Source organism: Manacus candei, unplaced genomic scaffold (assembly GCF_025592945.1).
Source record: "Manacus candei isolate 608988 ecotype Guabito, Panama unplaced genomic scaffold, ASM2559294v1 h1tg000076l, whole genome shotgun sequence".
In the NCBI taxonomy this organism is placed as follows: domain Eukaryota; kingdom Metazoa; phylum Chordata; class Aves; order Passeriformes; family Pipridae; genus Manacus; species Manacus candei.
The window spans coordinates 4,510,370-4,529,221 of record NW_026138124.1 but is presented as its reverse complement, the minus strand read 5'-3'; the positions used below and the strand labels follow the sequence as shown (position 1 = coordinate 4,529,221).

Sequence of the window (18,852 nt, the reverse complement as noted above, 5' to 3'; positions counted from 1 at the left end):
GGGCCAGCTGGTTCCTGCCTGTGTGCTCCTATACCTCCCTGCTCCATCACTGCCCCTTAGCAAAGCCCTGCTGAGCACATCATCCCTCTCTGTTCAGCCCCTCAGCTGCCTTTGGTGGGACATGACAGCTTTTTTTTTTCTGCAATGTGCCACCCATTTCACAAATGCTCCTCGTTTCTAGACTACTCAGGCTTTTGCTTTCATTCAGAGGCAAATGCCCGGGAACTGTCTAGTTACAACTTCACTTCTTAACAGGCAGTGAAGACCCAGAGGGGCCAGAGACAGAACTGCCAGAAAGAGATATTGTGCCTCAGTCCTTTTAAAAAAGGTGCTTTTCACTGCATTCCCCCTCTGGAAACCTTGGAGTTCCAGCAGGTTAATACCGACCTGCTAAAAGCTCATTTAAAAACTATGCATAATAAAACTTTGCAATGCACTGACACACCCTGCTGTTTACTGAGGCTGATGCCGAATTTTACTTGATTAAAACCAGAATCCCATTCCCATTCAAGGGCAAAAGCAATCCATATGGTGCTACTGCAGAGTCTGCTTAGTATTACTGTCACATCGCCCCTGTAGCAAAGATGTGATTTAACGCCCTCCCAAGGAAACTGCTGCACCACCATCCAGAGCTCAAAACAGAGGACTGCTCTTTGAAGGAAGTCTCTGTACTCATCTGCAGTGCTCCCTGAGCAAGAGCTGGGGACAGGGATGTGGTGGGTGTGCAAGGGGAACACCCTCCCTCCCACACTCACTGCTGTGTGCAGTGGCCAGGGTGAGGATCCCAGCTCGGATGTTCCCAGCTCGGATGTTCCCAGCTCGGATGTTCCCAGCTCGGATGTTCCCAGCTCTGCTCACTATTTTGCTGCCTCTGCCACATGGATTTGTTGCTTAAGCCTGGGATCCTACACCCAGCACTACCCAGCCCTCTGGAAGAGCTCAGCTTCTCTTTGTGCTCCATCTCCAGCAGCCAGCTGAGAGTCGTGCTCCTGGCAGAAGGGGTAGGTGTGGGACACTGCCAGTAGGAAGAACAGGGAAAAGGGAAAGAGGTAACCCTGCCTAAGGCTGTCCCCTCTGCTCTTGTCCTCCAGCTCATATGAGCACATTTATCACCAGTCACAGGGGTTATGCAGAGCTTCCTGCCAGGGTTCCACACATGCCAATGCCCAAGGCACCACAAGGAGAGCGGGGAGCAGGGTATGTGCAGCAAGTACTGCCCAAGCAACCTGCACAGTCCACGCCAACCCTGAGCACAATCATGTAACTGCATCAAACAACAACAAAAATCAAAGTGCCTGATCTTTCTGAAGAGGCTCTCTAGCACATCTCTCTGATCTGCTCCATCAGCTAATTACTCTCACTCTTGTACAGAGTTCTTATCGATCAGGATCAGAAACACTTGCAGCTCATGAAACGGTTTTTTGTTTGGTCTTTATCATCTAAAGAGAGCTTGTCTGCATGTGATAAAACACAAACCAGCCTCTCTTCTCCTCTACAACATCCAGGACCCTGCAGCTGTAGCTCCCACCTCAGCACACCCTGTTTGAGGAGCTCTGAACTCACACAGGCAAGAGGCAGGAGCAGAGAAGAGGCAGTTCCCTATTTCCCACATGGGAATGAAGGCACAGATGGAGTCAGCACCTTGCTAGAAATCACAGTAGAGCAGGCAGCAGCTCCACCACAGACTCATGTCCCAGCTCTGCTGACCCACACCAGCCTGAGGAACTGACCTCTGCCAAGGGTCAAACCAGATCAAACCCATCTACACCACTGATGCTTCAGCACACCCACCCTGGGCTTACATTGCTCTAGATATTCTTCAGGAGAGACAAGCCTGTGTTGACTCAGTTGTTGATTTATTTGCTTAAATTTCCTTTTAAGATAAAGGAAATTACACTCACATATTGATGACCAAGTAGATTTAGCGTTATCTCAGAAAAGCCAGCTTTGATCTGCACATCAGATCGTTATGGCTCCAGGCTCAGCCTGCAGGACTCTGGGGCACTGCAGGCATCTAGAGAGGTGCCCTGCAGAGAACTGCTGCCCAATGGCTTTAGCTGCATGTCATGACCCTCCCTTCAACCCAATAGCTCAGATGAGATGAGCACTCCTCTGCAGAGGGGACCAGAACCACCACCCTTAGATCCCCTGGACACAGTCACCAGGAGGGAAACTGTGACTTTCTACAGAGAGCGCAGGAAATAACGTTTTTATTTCTTCAGCCACACTGACAGCAACTGTTTTAGCTTCTCGTGACCTGAATACTGAGCCTGCAGCTCCACAGCAGCAGGGGCAGTGGTTGTGCTTCATCCTGGCTGTGCCAGTCAGCAGGGTTTTCCCCTGGGTCACACTTGCGTGCCTGTTCTGTGCTAAGTGGCTGCTCCTGGCCAGTGTCACAGCCAGGCCACCTGCCCAGACAGCCCTTCTGTTTGCTTACTCTTGTTCCTTGCTCAGGCTCTTACTAAATGAAGATACTCGTGTCCCAGTCCTAAAATCAAACTGGGATACCTGCCTGGCATATCCCTCATGTCTTTTGATGGGAGTATGCCCTATCTGCTATCCAGCACATTTATTTCTGCTGAGCATCACTGGGAAAGGAACGTTGGCCTTACTAGAAGGGAGACTGAAGCTTAAATAACCCCAGACAAGCACTACTAGAAGGTTACTACAAGTGGAAAGGGAGGTAATTGCACATATCTCTAATTCAGAGAGACGCTCAGGAACACACTTTAGTTAATGACACAAATAATCCAGCAAAACTTTCCCATCCAAAGCACTTGAGCACACTCTGGAATTACCTCTTCAGTAGTAGTTACACATGCAGAGGCCTCCCCAGTTCCTCTGGGGGGAGTGCAGTGTCAGCAGTACTGGGGATGTCCTGGGAACGGGAGCAAAAGCACTTTCTTTTGCAGGGACCCAATAAAAGTTTTCATGTTCTTGAACAATTCCTGACACAGCCCACACCACAGAGCCCGGGTCTAAGGCAGGTGTACTAAAACAGAATGTGTGAATCAGTAATATGACCATGCTTAAGCTCAAAGTATGTTCCCAGCAGTTCAGGGGCCAGAGGAAGGGATACTTTACCATGGACAGATCACCCTGACTCTCACGCCTTCAACCTGCCTCTGTTTCCTCACTGCTCAGTGAACAAGGCTTGGACTGTGAGCAGCAAGGTGCACTTCTGGTAATAAAGGTACTAAACCCAGAAATCCAGTCAAAAGCAGTGGACAAAGTGAGGCAGCACCGTGCCATTGGATGAGGGAGCTCCTGGCAGGACACTGTCCCTGCCTCCCACCACGCCCAAGTCTTCCCATTCAGCATGGGATGCTTCTGCTCTCATCACCCGGACCACTGCCCCTCTCCAGACTTCCCCCTACAGCCAGCCCTCTTGCAGGAGTCCTCCACCCCAGGCAAACATCATGAATTACCAGTGAGTCCAGTCCCCAGGGACAAACAGCAGCCACGGCCCAAGTGCCGCCACCGGTAATTTCAAAGGTCAGCCCACATCTCCCCCCAGCCTGGCTCCTGCAGCCCCTTCCTGCTCACCATCAGCACTGGCCTGGACTAACACCTTGCAGGCTCCAACAGCAATCCAGTTTGCAACTCCTAATCTAATAAAACCCAACCAGCAATGATGCATGTGCTTGCTGTGATGACTGCGAGCTTCAAGCAGCTGCATGGTTATTGAGCCTCCCAAATTACATAACGATTATGGATGCTTACATTAAAATTACCTTGCAATCTCTGGATTGCCTGGCAACACTTCTCCTTCAGCATGCACAAACGGTGCACTTTTCCTCTTAATTATGTAATAATTGCCATGCATTTACCCAGCAGTTCAGAGAGAACACCATTTTTAACTTTCATTCACTAATAAAATAAGTGGTTACTCAATTGCCCAAAATAAAGCATCCTATTGTTCCTGTTGCTGGGCATCCTATAATTTATTGCTTAGTTTCACTCCCTCTGCCTAGGAGTATCAAAACTTTATTTTTTTTTCCCCATCTTCTAAGCTCAAAAGTTTCCTCTGAGCAGGAACTGTTCTGGCAGCATCCAGCACAGCAGAGCTTGGATCTCCCAGCTGAGGCACACAGGCTCTGCTACAATATGAATGTTAATGAGAATATAAAAAGCTGCCTCTTCGCCCTTCAAACTCTACTCAGAGACAGTCTCGAGCTTCCCATTCATATCTAACACTTCACCAACTTTCTGGAGTGATCTGACTGATTTTGGCAGCACCTGGAAGGTTCTGGACCAGCCAGTTTCAGACAAAAAATGAGGTGGTGTTGCATCGCAATGTGGAGATGGACTGGGGCACTGCAAACCACCTTCCTCTGCCTCAGCAAGGCCCATCACGCTCAGAGACTTGTTCTCTCTGGGTGGTTGAAGCCAGTTGCATAATTTCTCCTGGTTTCAACTGGCTGCCTGATTATTTTGTTTGCTACCCCTTGGTTCTTGTGCTTTTAGAGACAGAGAAGATTCATTTCCTTCTCTCGCATTTAGGATTTTATATCAGCCTCTGTAATATCACCCCTTCCCATGATGATTTTCCATTCTGAAGAGCTTTGGTCTTGTCTCTGTCCATAACATGTTCCAGGACCATCCTGATCACCCTTCCTGGGCCTTTTTCAGTTCTAGAGAGCTGTTTCTAAGACAGGCTGAGCCGAGCTGCACAAAATATTCAGGATACTCCTCGCCTGTACCTAAGAGCTCTTAGAGATCCAAATAACTGCATAATGACAACTTCTCTTTTCTTCTCTATTTCATTCCCAGTAATTCCCTAAATCTTGTTATCTTTGTTGAATGTCACTAAGTAATGGGCTGGCATTTTCAAGAGAACTATCCAGAATAAAGCCTGAGTGAGAACAGATAATTTAGAGCCCATCACGTTGTATGTATTTTTAGTGTTGTTTCTCCCCCTCATGCATTACCCTGCAGTCAGTAACATGAATTTTTATCTTTCATTTTATCATGCTTGCTATAATGGCATTTTCCTGCCAGTCTTTGCAGTCAGTCCTAGCAACAATTACCCTGAATAACTTGGTGTCATCCCCAATCTCTTACTGTCCTCTACCCTTTTTCTGGTCATTTAGGAATACATTGAACAACTCAGCCCACATTATAGATTTCTACTTAACTGCATGTATGACTTTTCTCCACTGTGAAAGCTGTATTACAACTTTCCTGATTGTCTAGTTTTTAATCCACAAAAGCCCATCCAACCAAAGAGACACAGGAGCTTCTTTATGAGCTACTGTTAAAAGATCTAATCAAAAGCTGTTTGGCAATCGAAGCACAAAAAGTGTAATAACAGGATCAGCTTATCTACATATTTGCTGTCTCCTCTCAAACAGATCTGCAAGGTGTGAATTGCCTCTGAAAAAGCTCTACTGCCTCTTCCTCCTCATAGTGACCACGGGCAACCAGTGTGCAGAGAAAACAGTTAGTGGTGAAGTGAGATCACTGAACTCTACAGAAGGCTGTCTGCAAGGAGAACATCAGGATCAAACAGGCACAGAGCCAAACTCAGCTCACCAGTTGCCTGAGGTACAGAAGTAGTAACTGCCAGCCATCACTGCTCACAAGATGCCAGCACAGATCACTCCACCTCGTGCCTTCAGCTCAGGGACACCTCTTCTCCCACCCCTGCCAGGTTCAGGCCAGCAGGGCCATGTCAACTACAGTGGGGCCAGAAAAATCCCTGCTGTCCTCTACAGGCCTATTGTGGCCTCCTGGTACTCTGCAGAACAGGCACTCAGCAGTGAATCTGGCCTCAGCCACAGTGGGAGAAGGTGTCACTAAAAAAGGTGACAATAATCAAATAGGCTGCAAAGAGGATCCCTGCTGCTGGAGTCTCTGGGCAGAACCTGGGAACACACTTGAGTCCCCACCTCCCTGGGAAGGCAGAGCAGTGCTGGGCTCTCATCACCCCACAGCCCTGAGTGATGAGGAGTTGCTCAGACAGATTCTGCAAAGGGAGTGGACAAGAACACCCTCCCAGTGCCACTTGCCAGCTCTCCCCACAGCCACTGCTTGCCCTGCTAACCCACAAAGAAGAAATTTATTCCAGCTGAAGTTGACTGACTCAGTCCACATCACTGCAAACACCCATTTTCTGGCTCTGCTGTTGCCTTCAGAAAGAGATACACAGAAGAAAAACAGAAGCCACTGTTTTTCTAATGTCCTTTCTGAGGGATCTGTGACACTGCCTGGGTAAACCTGAGCTGAGTGGGGCCACTTCCAGCTGCAAACCCCATCACCTGCAAACAGAGGGGACCTCACAGGCTCATCTGAGAGCCCAGCAGAGTTGAGATGCTCCTCCCCAGCAGCACAGGGGGCCGAGGCACATGCTCAGCAAAGCACTGTCAGTGCTGGGTACTCACAGTACTCGATGCCCAGGACGATGTCTCGGAAGTAGAGCCGAGCCTGCTCCTCACTGAAGGGCTGCTCACTGGGGACCTCCATGACAGGCCTGTTGGGAAGAGGAGGGAGAGCAACTCAGTCCTTTGCAGAATGGCAGCGTCACCCCTTGCAGGAGGAGTATGTTCTCCATCACCATGTCCCAGCATTGAGGGCCTGGCTCCCAAGAGGTTCTGGGTGCTGTGACACAGGATGGAGGTGTGCCCATCCCTTCTGGAAGTGGTGACACCCTGATTAGTGAGCTTGGCTAGCAGTCATGGGTGGCTTTGCATAGTCCCTGAGCCAGCATGACTCACAGAGCCCTCATCATCATCATCAGGATTAACTGCTGATGTTTGCACAAAATAAGGCAAACACTATTCACTGAGAGTCCTAAAGGGAAAAGAACAAAATTGGATCTGGCCATTGGTTTCCTGCTAAAGCCCCTCCTGGCTGTGAGCTCCAGCATCACCAGGAGGTCCCAGGCAGCAGTGGGGACAGTGCCAGTGCCCATGGCGTGCACTGGATGTCATATGCTGGGGCTCAGTCCTGAAGCAACATCAGCATGCAGCTGGTCTACACCAAGCAGGATCTAGACAGGAACCACTGGCTCAAAGGTTAAGTGGGAATATTTTCAGTGCATTGTGCTAAACTGCTTTGAAAACCTATTTAGCTGTTCAGGGTTCAGCCACCACCAGAACTCAGCCATTTGGCCCTGAACAGCCAAGGTTACCTGGTCAGCTTCTCCTCTCCTTTCCTTTGTGTGCCGCCACTGCTGAGGGATGCACAGGCTCCTCTAAAAGCCCCTCTTCTGCCTGTGCCTGCTGAAAGCTGAGGGCAAAGAGGCTGTAAGAGCTAGTCAGAACCTTCTGTTCCCCAGAGGATGAATGGCAGGAGCTGAGGACTTCACTGCACTGGGGGTTAATCCTGCTTGTGCTCAGCAGATTGGCCTTGCATTTGGATGTACGCCCACTCACTCGAGCTGGATTTAAGTGAGTGCTCCTGAGACACTGTCCTGGCAAGCCAGACCCTGGCAGGGAACAGCCTATTACCAAAAACCAGGCTCTTCAGCTCTTCCCCTCAGCACCCCGCAGCAAATCCTTCCTGCAGCACTTTTCTCCCTCGCTGCCCATTTGATTGATGACCTTCATCTCCCATCTGCGTTCTCCTGCCACTGCCTTCCCTCCCTGTTCAAACACATTTTCCTGTTGCTGAAACCAGGGAGAAACAATGTGAGTGCAGGCCTGGCAGAGCCACTAATGGAGTCTAATTGCCTTCTGCTGGAGGCAGCCAGGCTGCTCTCGGCCGAGCCACACGTTCCCTGGACACAGTTGTTTACAGGAGCTCCCTCTCCTACAGGATGGGCATCACCAGGGAGACTGGGGAGCCTCTCACCAGCAACCCACCAGAGCTGGCAGCCTGCAACCTCAGTCATGGGGACAGAGAGAAAAACAAGCCCTTTGGGAATCTCCCTCATCCTGGGCACAGCTCTCCCGACCTCCCTGTGACTCTGCAGAGCTGCAGAATCCGTGCAGGTGTAGCAAAAAGCAGTGAGGAGCCTCCCACCACTTTATCACTTCTCCTGCTATGGAAAAATGTGTCAACAAAACAGCCTCCCACGACAGGTTAGTGCTGGGGGCAAAATAAGGTAGTAAATCTTGATGCAACCACACACCCCTTGTGCCAGAGGAAGCCACGATGTGGCTGGCACCCCAGCAGAGTATTCCTATTAAAACCTTTTCTTCCAGGCACCTGATGGGGAATTGGCATCAAACTTGTTTTCTGAATCAGAGCCTGACACCAGGACATGTCCTCCCAGCCCATTACTATTCACCACATCATTCCAGGCTGTAGCAGTGCAAAGGCAACTACAGCTGAGTTTTGCTTCCCCCGTGCCTACATACAGAGGTTTGCCCCACTGGATGCATCAAACCTCCATTTCACCTGGGAAGCTAATGATGAACACCAAAAATTTCAACAAAAAGGATCCCAGGAGGGCTACTTACCCTTTCCTCATGAGGTCAAACACTGCAAGAAAAGGAAATAAACTATGAATGAAGGAGAAGAGCAGACTGGGCTTATTCGTTATTCATCACCTATAAGAACACATCAATTCCTATACCTACAAAATCAATTTACCTCCACTCATTTCTCTTCCCTCACCCATGACAAGGACACCAGAGGATGCAAAATGAAAACATTCATCTCTTCAGCACAGACAAATCTCCCTCTTCCTGCCAGCTCTGCACAGGGAGACAGTGGGGCTAATTTATCAACCCCGCTGCTGCTGCTGCTCCTGCTGTCAGCCCTCACTGATTTGAGCCCCGTGGCATTCAGTACCTTCAGGGAGGATGTTTGGTGTGATATTTCTGCTAAACTGCTGATACTGAACGAGATGCTGTAAGAACACATTGCCCTGTTTCTGCTGTGTCAATCAGCAGCACAGCTACAGGTCTGTCAGAGGCAAACACACCCTGGTAGGAGCAACTGGAGAGGATTTGTTGGTGTGAGCTGAGGTCTGCAGAGCACATCAGTTTGTGTGCCTGTTTAGGGGGTCAGTGGCAATGTGGTTTTGTGATCCTGCTCTGACCTGCTGTGCAAACAGGAGAAGGATCTGCCTTAATTCTAGAGTAGGAGAGCTCTTTCCTCGTGAATTACTAAGGGATTTCTTGCATCTCCCAAGAAATCCCAGCAGATCCCCTCAGAGCACCAGGCAGCCCTGTGGTGGGGTGTTAGGTTCTCTGAAGGTACAAACACAACAGGGCAGCCTGCACTGGCTCATCTTGCCCCCCTGCACTGGCTCGTCTTGCCCCCCAGGCTGAAGAAGCTGCAGGTTGTGGCAGCATCTCATTATTCAACCATCCTGTTTGCAGGTTGCTCAGTGCCTACAGACACCCTCCATCCCAGATTCCTTCCCCATGCCCACGCAGCTGAGCACTCACAGGAGTATTTGATGCCAGCAATCATTAGCAAAGAACAAACACCACTTCCTCTAGATCTGCTTTGTAGTGGGAGGGCATTTTTGGAAGGAGAAAGGTGCAGGTATCATCATCTGGGTCAGCAGCAGGAGGGAGGAAGCCTCTTGCAGGAGGCTCAGTCCTGAGCAGTGCTGAGCACCCACAGCTTCCCCTTCTGCTGAGGGACTGCAGAGGCAGGAGCTTGATTTGCCTGAACCACTCACAGGATCCAAGGCAGAGGAAAGGGGTGATGGAACGTGGACAACAGGTACATGGCCACTGCTCATCCCCCAGCACAACCTCCTGAGGACCCCCAAGAGATTCCCCACCTGTCCTGCTGCTGCTGCTGCCATTGCTGGGACTGATCTCCTGCTCCTCAGGGAGAGCTTGGCTTGAGTTTGGGGTACTGACCCTGAGCCCTGCTACGTGCCACTTGCATCACTAGGTCTAAGCCCAGATGGTTCTGTTAGTATATGAGACTCACATACCCATGTACAAGTTGTCCTCTGCAGGATCATCAAGGACCTGTGATTGATAACAGAAAAATAAGGGGGAAGGAGAAAAAGAAAAACAGCAGGAAAAATAAGAGATATTTAATGGAGTAACGTTTTACTGCTCCCTGTACACTGTGCACTGCAGAGCACTGAGAACAACTTAGACTAATATTTAGAGAGTCCTGCAGAGAGAGAAGCATTGAAGGACACAGATTTTCCTGTCTCCAGAAAAATCTGGGCTTCTGCCTGGAGAAACAGCCTACCAATAAAGGCACTGCTTGTCCTAACCTGACCTCAGTCAATAATGAAAAAGGCACCAAAGCCTTGCACTTGTGCACCTTCCCAGGCTTGTCTGCACACAAGTTTCAGTGATCAAGGCTCACTGCTATTTCTACCAGCAGAGAGAGCTGCCTTCTCTTGGGCACCAGCCCACAGCCCTGGGTAAGTGTATCAGTTTGTCCTACATAACTGGTAGGATCCTGCTTGGAATCACCAGCCTGAATTTCTGAACAACTATTTTAAACCAATTTTGGCTGCAGTAGGGGCAGTTGGAGAAAGATCCTCTTGTTGCAATACAAACCAGACTTGTTTCAGCATAGCTTAGGGTGGAGGAGCTGCTCACCTCTATCAGCTTAACAATGTTGATGTGGTCCAGCTTCTTTAGGATGGCTATTTCCTGATAGACTCTGTCCAGTGGTGCCATGGGCTTGGGCTGCTCTCCAGAGGATGCTTTGGACCCTCTGGGAGGAGGCCGACCTGCAAGTGTGACAACAGAGTGAAGAACTCTTCACAGGATGGGCAGCCACTGGCCCCTCTGCAGCTACCTCCAGCTGTTCTGGAAGATCTCATCCCCTTGTTCTCATCCTGGAACTGAGTCTCCCACCTGGAACTGAGATTTCCAAGCCTCATTCAGACCAGCTCCTCCCAGCCTGGTCTGGGGGCTCCCACGGCCCAGCCAGGTATTATCCCAGGGGGTAGAAGAGACCCTGGAAGAAGGAGGACTACCCTGCCGAATTTCCAGCACTTAATTAGGCTTCATAGATGGTGAACATGGGAAGAGTCACCACTTCAAAGAGACTCACAAAAATCAGAGCCAGGACTCTAATTACTGAGTGCATTGAATCTCCCTGGGGTTGTACCTGCCCCTTCACTACACAAGTGGCGTTTTAACCAGCCCCAAACCACATGGGCAGCTTTCAGATGAGGCCAAGTTCTGCAGTCCTTGCAGACAATGCTTCTACAGAAAGATTTTCCTGGCTGAGAGCAACAGGCAGACCTCCAAATGTGAGATACCCACGTGGAAATCCGTACTGCTTCAAGAGCTTCTTTTTGGAGAGGACTTTCATAGCCTGAAGGAAGAAGAAAAAGCAGTGTTAAAACTGAACAAGAGCCAAAGTGCACATTGCTGAGACCTGGAAGTGTGCTGGGCATCAGGGATTGGCTCAGGTCTGCTCCTCAACTTAGAGAAAATGTGTCCTGGTTAGTAGTGGTCACAACAGACAGACGCTGACCCAGGCTTTCCTAAAAGCACTGCTAACCATTTTTTCATTCATTTTTTTCCCATAAAAAATTAGGTGGTTTTGATTTATTTTCAACTGGACAAAGAAAAAGGAGCCCAGTTTCTGCAGTTGGGGCAGGAGCTTGAGGGAAGAGGGGGGTTCCTCATGCTGCAAGTCAGAGCCACTTCAAGGCTGCTCCACCTTATGTTTTGCTTTGCCAGAGGGTCCAGGAAGCAAAAGAGCTGGAGTGTCACAGCCATAAAGCTAACACCCTTGGAATCTCCATCACAGACCTGGAATAGGGCCAGGACACAGTCTGCCTGGGGAGGCCCTTTGCGTTCCCAGTGGGTATTTTTTGCCCCATACACCCCTTCCAGAGTGATACAGAGCAGCTGCAGCACCATGCCCAAGTTCATGAACAAGACACTTGGTGGGCATCCATCCCTGCACCCTCAGACACAGTGAGGACAGCCCTGGGCAGGGGTCTGGCGAAGGCACAGGGAGGGAAACAGGATTTTGCCAAAGGCTTCCCTCCCTTTCTCATACCCCATCACATGCTGGCACTGCTGAGGCGTGGGAGGGGGTCAGGGTAATCTTTTCTGCCCTCCAGTTGGCATTAGCACGGTGGCAAAAGGCAATCAGAATTTAATAAACAGTGCCTGTGCCTCCATCTGCTCTGTGCGTTAATAACCTTTTTGGAGGGCCACTCAAACAGCCCCGAGTGGCCCAGCAGATAAATATTTCATGAGAAAGCAGCTCATGGAACAATTTGCTTAGGAAAGCAGCCTACGCTTACAGAAGCTGGGATGGCCACTCACTCCTTCCCCTAGAAGGAGCAGTTACTCCTACTAATTAAGCCTCCAAATCTGTAATTCACACTGGAGTGATCCTAGCAAAATACAATTAACTGAGGACTCCTGCAGGACACAGTCAAATGCCAAGGAATTTTGCATTAATGCCACAGAGGCAGGCTCACTGCACACTACCTGCTTTTAACACGTATACCAGGGACAGGGCATCGAAACCATTCCAGTGAGCTCCTTCCCGAGCTGTTTTTCCTGGCAGCGATGCCATCACATGCCCTGGGATCCCCACCTCGCATCAGTGCTCCTGCTGCAGCCAGATTCATGGAAGGATTGTTATTTTTGGTACTGATCCAGTGAAATCCTCTGGATTTGCAGCCGTGTAATTGAGAAGAGACATTGTGTAGCTCTCGATCCTGCCTGACAGCTCCAAGCCAACTGTTGGGAACGACTGTGTTGAGAGACAGACTCAGAAGTGCTTATCTTTCACTTAGCACAGCACTGTGTCCAACACAGAGACAAATGATTCATGGTCTGCTGAGAGAGGATCCAAGATGTGCTCAACCACCTCCAAATACGGCCAGGACCAAGCCTGGAGGCCTTCCTACGCTCCCCACTTTTATCTCTCCATAATGAAAATTTATGAGAAAAATCAAAGGAATGGATACATCCATTTCTCTTTCAACTGTTGCCAACCCAGGAGGAGAAGGCTCTCCTTGCTCCAATTCCATCTTGAGTCCTCCCTGCCTTCTGGCAAGGAGCTTCAGGAAGAAGAAAAAAATAGAAGATGCGATTTGCTGCTGAAAGCTCCCAAGCAGCATCAGTGCTTGGGGGACTCAGCCTGAGGAACTGAACCACTGCCACCAGCTATGCCCATATCAGGTTGGTCCTTCCCAGGACAGGCTCTGGAAGAGGCTGGAGGGAGCAGGAAGGTACAGAGAGGAGCAATAGCAAAGGCAAGAATTGCTCTCAGGGGCAGAAATGGAGGGAACAAGAGCTACTGCTGTGACCCGAACTCCTTGAAGGATGGTATGAGGGGAGAGGGGGGGTTACTGTATTGTAGGTGAGCTGACTGTAAACTACCACTACTGCTGGAGAAGAAGCACCAGGACATGCTTACACCAGTTTCAAAGCACCAGTACCTACTACTGCACAAGCAGGGCTGGATCAGAACCTGTCCCACTGCGCTTGCAAACTCAAAGAGGGGACAAAAAGCAAAGTTCCTCATGCAACAGGCCAGAGCCACTTAATTAGCACAAGAGCAGAGAGGAGAGCATGTGAAGCCTCACTCTAATTCCAGGGAGCTGGCAGGACCAGGCTTCCTCCTGAACTGTGGCTGTGTGTAACAGGAACAACTCAGGGATGCTCCAGCAAACCTCTCCTTCGGGCTCACACGCACGACAGAGCCAAAGACATTTGTACTCACAGGCAGAGCTAATTACCCAGATAATGCCTTTCTGATAAAGAACCAGCTCAGAGCCAAGCTGAGGGATTTTCCCTTTGCACAGGCAAGCGTTGCTTCAGCCTCCTCAGGAAAAGAGGGAGCCTGGAGATTTCCTCCATACATGCCCTTGCAAACATCTTCCTTCCGACTATTCACGCGTGGCCATGGGGCTTGACATTTCCCTCTGAGAGGCAGCAGGGACTGTGTACTTTTCTTTTATATATATATTTATTATCTTAAAGTTTACTGCTCTCCTCCTATCAACCTGACAGCTGGAAACCACAGGGAAGCTGCCTGAGGGAAAGGAGATCCCAGGTTTATGGAGAGAAGGGATGCCTGGCATTCAGCAGCTTTCACAACAGTGAGACCACAAGCTGCTGGTGATGACAACCAGAAAATGGCCATTAGTTTTGGGAGGGAAGGGTGACAACATGATTGAGCCAAGGGAACTTACCACCTGTCCTTTGTGGTCCTCTCACAACATGTCAGGATGTCATTTTATTTGTTAACAGAGAGACCTGCAATGCAAGGGCAGAAGCCCTGGGCACAGTCCCTGCCTGCAGCTCCCAGGGGAGTGGGATGCCACTCAAAGGTTGCTATTACCACCTAAATCCTCTGCTAGTGCATGAAGGCATGCTGGGAATGCTGAACAGAACAGAGAGCATTCCCAGCCCTTCCTCTCCTGTCCCTCCTCACAATGACATCCCTCAGATAAAGTGGCTGAGAGGGAAGCTCTGCTGGGAGAGAGGAGTGTTATGAACTGCAACCAGACAGGCTTAGCTGCCATAGCCCTAAAATCCTGCTCCTGCATTTGTCACCTTTCGCCCCAACAGCAGTAGAATTCCATCAGCAGGCTGTGCCCCATCCATGCTGTGCCACCACAGCAGGGACAGCCTTGTGGAGTGGCCATGCTTGTCTGCCTCCAGCTGTCTCCCTGCTCTTACTGCAGGTGAGCCAGCCCCTCACAACCCCAGAGCTGAACAACACGGGGTGTCGGACAAGCCAGAGATCCTTTTCCTGATCCTCACCACTCCGGAGCACAGCTGGCAGTGGTTCAGCAGCTGTTGTTATGTGAGGAGGAGGACGGGAAACACAGGAGCTGTGCCTTCCCTTCCCAACCTGGATGGTAACCAAAGTGGATTCTCCAGGGGCTAGAAAGTTCAAGGCTTGCTGCTGGCCACCTTCTCCTCAGCAGCACTTTGTTCAGCCATTGCTTTCATAAACTTGGAAGGAATTTCTCCCCATCACTGGGACTTGGTAGAAAACAGTCCTCTATGCATAGGTACAAACAGAGACACAGAGCACAATCACACAAATCTTGTTTCTTAGGAAACCAGATTTAAAAAGGATAAAAAAAAAAAGAAACCCACTGACAACCTACAATGCTATTGCCTTATTGCAGCAGTAGCATAACAAATGTCCATCATAACCACTTCTCCTTGCAAGCTGATTTAGAGATTGAAAATTGGAGGGAGACATGACCGGAGGCATCACAGAATCAAATTCCATCAGCACAATGACTCCAAACTAGATCTCTGCCCGGACACATCTGCCTTTGCTTTTTATTTGCTGCTTTTTCCCAGAGCTCAGCCTTTCCTTTTTTTCCCCTTGTCACCGTCAAAGCATCTCCTGCAAACTGAGACACTGAAACCTTTCCAGTGTGAAGGGTTCCTTGGCAGAGCCCCACCAACGCTGCTGGAACAGCTGCATGTGCCCCAAGAGCAGCAGGGCCCTCTGCTCTGGGAGCCAGCACAGCATTCCAGCGGGGTCTCCTCCTTGGAGGTCACGTACTTGGTGCTGAAAGTTCCATTTCCTTGGTCTGACACATTCCCTGCATCCGCTGATTTGAGCCAGCACACTTTTACAGCCCTCCCTGGCACTGGGGTTGTTCACAGCAACGAAGGGTAAAGCTCTTAGAAGCACTTTCTCATCTTTAATGGAAGGTAAAAAACCCACAAAGTAAACATGACCCATCTACATTTTTCCCAAATGTAGTGATTGGATATTTTCTTGAGAGTTTTTCCTAATTCTAGGCCAGATCCAAAACTCACTAAAGCAGCAACAATCTTTCCTTTTGCTTCAAAAGGAGCCAGATTCAGTCCTTGGTACCTATAAACTTTGCCTTTTTGAAGAGAGTTACCAAAGGGCCCCACAACTCAGCAAGAATCAGAAGCCACACTCTGAATTATACTCCAAAATAAAGTTTTTTCTGCTCTCTTTACCACTTTGCTCCTTTTTATTGCAGCACACCAGCTTAAAGACAATGAATCAGGCAGCAAGACCCTGACCTCCTGCTAAACCACTGCAAACATAAATCAGTTACAGAATCATCATATCATAGAATGGTTTGGGACCTTAAAGGAACCTTAAAGACCATGTAGTTCCAACCCCCTGCCATGGACAGGGACACCTTCCACTAGACCAGGGTGCTCCAAGCCCTGTCCAACCTGGCCTTGCTCACTAAAGACCAACCAAGGGCAGATTTCCTCCACTGGTGCTTTTCACCACCGAGACAAAACAAAAACGTTCCAAAGCTAAATTTTGGGGGGAAAAAAACCACACAGAACAGGTCCTCTCCAACTATTAGAATCACAATTGCTTCTGCTAACTGCTGGTACCAGGCAGGTCCATTAGGTATCCCCTGGGGGGGTCGGGGTGCACTGCTGTGGAGCAGCTCTGGATGGGAAGGATAAGCAGAGCAGGATGGAAATGGTCTGACTCTGGGAGAGCACGGGGGTCAGGCACATGGGGCAGCGTGGGGAGCTCAGCAGCCATCAGCCAGTTATGCAACTGGCACTGTTTCTCTGAAGCTTTGAAAAGTCTGCCAGCTCCTGAGCTGGTTTAATGTCTCGGGGAAAGCGGAGGTGTCTCCATCACAGCTCACACTCCCAGAAAACACAAGCACGGGCACCTGGGAGGATCAGGGGGGCTGGGCTGTCTGCATGTGGTTGCAGCTGGGAAAGGGGGAAAGGTCCCACTGCCCCAGATGAAAGGGTAGCAAGTACATGAGACACAGACTTCAGCCTTTTGGCAGCAGTGCAGCCCCTCTCCCACATGCTGACATCCACTGCAATCAAACACGGGCAGACGTCTCTCCATCTGCTGTAGAATTCCATACAGCTCCCAGGATCACCTTCACAGCCAGCTGGGATCTGGTTCAGACCCTGCCTCAAGCCCCCAAAAGGAAGATCAGGGCAAACCAAAGAGCACATCCCTGCAGTACTGGCAGGAGGGGGGTCTGCAATACCCTGCCCTGCCTTGGGCAGCGAGCCCCTCCAGGGCTGCAGTACCTTTAAAGTGTTTGCTTAGATTAGAAACAGAGATTAAGTGGAGATTAACTAACACACGCCCTGGCCACAGGCTTTCACTTTTGGCTTGGATTTGACCAGCTAAACCTACATCCACAGCGTTAATGTACATCCAAAATACGGACAGGAGCACAGCAGGCAATGCTGTCCCAACCCCAGCTCTCCCCTGCCGAGCTGTGCCAGCTGCCCTGCCCACCCTGGGCAGCCCACAGGGACAGCAGCAGGATTCCCAGATCAAAAGGGAAGTGCCAAAATGTAAGGATTACAGTTTCAGAAGCAAAAATATCTTCAGCTGGAAATAAATGTGATTTATTGATGCAGTGCATTCCCACCCTGTGCTGCTGGTCCTGGCACTGCCTGTGCTGGTGGGACAGATGGATCAGGGAAACCACGGCTGGCACCATCACTCTCTGCAGAACAAATCATCCTGCTGCAGGGCAGGGGAAGGAGGACTGGGAGAGACAGGGAGCCATTGGAAACACCAACTGCTCCGGTGCAGTGGTGAGTCAGCTTGGAAAGGACAGGAGATGGAAAGAATTGTGGTTCCTTTGCTTGGCCAGCTCCAGGGCACCTTGTCCAGATTTTTGTCTCAACAATTCCATCCCTCATTTCAAGACATTCCTCCTGCAATTTCATGCCTGCTGGGAGCACAGAAGGGCTAAGGAATACCCACAGGCATAAAATTCCACCTGACCTCTTCGACCTGGGATGTCACTTGTAAATCCAAGAGTTAGGGAGGAAAACCCGCTGGGGAGTGGTGGGGAATGAGGACGCTTTACAATCCACAGCATACCCTTATTCCCCTTTGTACCAAAGCCAGCAGGGACAGGGAACAGCACATGAGTCTGCCTGGGTGCTCTGATGGGCCACATAGGAATATTCACCCACATGAGGCCACTCTACTGTGGGAGCAACAGCAGGACCCTCTCATCAAACACAGAGTGGAGCAGCAGCTGTGTTGGGGGCAGCAGGGCTCAGGTTCAACAGCACTGCAACCACCCAGCTCTGCTCAGCCAATTCCTGCCCTTGGATCCATCAGAAACTGCTGGAAGCTCTTTCCAGAAGCCTCCAGGCACAGCCCCACACGGCAAGGCACTTTTCCTTCCTTCCTGCTCCTGCTCTGAGCCTGAACAAAATGAGTCCCTGGGCAAGCCCAGGGACACGAGCACATCTGCAGGCAGATTTTGCAGGAATCCCAGCTGGGATGGCTGGGATTCACCTGCCTCTGGAAGGGGAGGGACAGAGCAGGAGCCCTCAGTGTAAGGAGCCGTTCTGAATCTGAAACTCTCCAACTCTGCCCTTCATCTCAGCAAGGGAGTCAAAAGCCAAGGTTTGCCTTCTGCCTTCCACCCTACACCTCATGTCCTGACAGTGAGGCCCCATTCAGTGCCCCCCAGGCACCCCCCAAGGGGGTAAGACCCCCCCCAAGGGGGCCTTGCCCAGCCAGGCCACGCTGTTCAGCATCTTTCTGATAAACGCCCCCGTTTCCTTACAAAACACGCCTGCTCGTTCCAGGCCAACCCTCCTGTGCACAGCAGGTGCTGAATACCACCACCCACACGCCTCTAATTTCAGGTGACCTGCTTCATAGCTAGAAAATGTCAAGACAAATCAGCAACACGCTCCTGCCTCCGAGATCCCTCCTGTTACATAAGGCAGCCCACCCGATCCGAGCCGCTCCCGCCCGGCACCGCACGCACAGAGCAGGTCCGTGCCCAGCAGGACGTTCAACTCCTTGAGTGCCACACAAACCAGAAGTGCACGTGCTAAAAGCAGCAGGGTAGAGGGGCCCCAGCTCTCAGGGGGGTGAAGGGGAGTGAGGAGCAGCAGCAGCAATGAGGAGCAGAGGAGGGACGCGCTTACGTAATACTTGTCGTCGTTCTCGTTGTAGGCCAGTTTCACAACGCCGTAGGAACCCTAAAAATAAACACCAATTGCACAGTCAGTT

The 18,852-nt window shown here is 50.3% G+C and overlaps 1 protein-coding gene across 5 annotated transcripts in view; it reads right to left on the bottom strand.

The window, feature by feature from the left end:
* Positions 1 to 18,852, bottom strand: part of CAMKK1 (calcium/calmodulin dependent protein kinase kinase 1) — a 93,534-nt gene that overhangs the window by 26,674 nt on the left and 48,008 nt on the right. For all 5 annotated transcript variants that reach the window (XM_051809305.1, XM_051809304.1, XM_051809308.1 and 2 more), the window contains exons 4-9: positions 18,768 to 18,821; positions 11,148 to 11,199; positions 10,473 to 10,606; positions 9,845 to 9,881; positions 8,406 to 8,427; positions 6,384 to 6,472 (exon numbers count right to left, since the gene is read on the bottom strand). In XM_051809305.1, the coding sequence (XP_051665265.1) occupies positions 6,384 to 6,472; positions 8,406 to 8,427; positions 9,845 to 9,881; positions 10,473 to 10,606; positions 11,148 to 11,199; positions 18,768 to 18,821 (388 nt within the window). The remainder of the gene's footprint in view (positions 1 to 6,383; positions 6,473 to 8,405; positions 8,428 to 9,844; positions 9,882 to 10,472; positions 10,607 to 11,147; positions 11,200 to 18,767; positions 18,822 to 18,852) is intronic.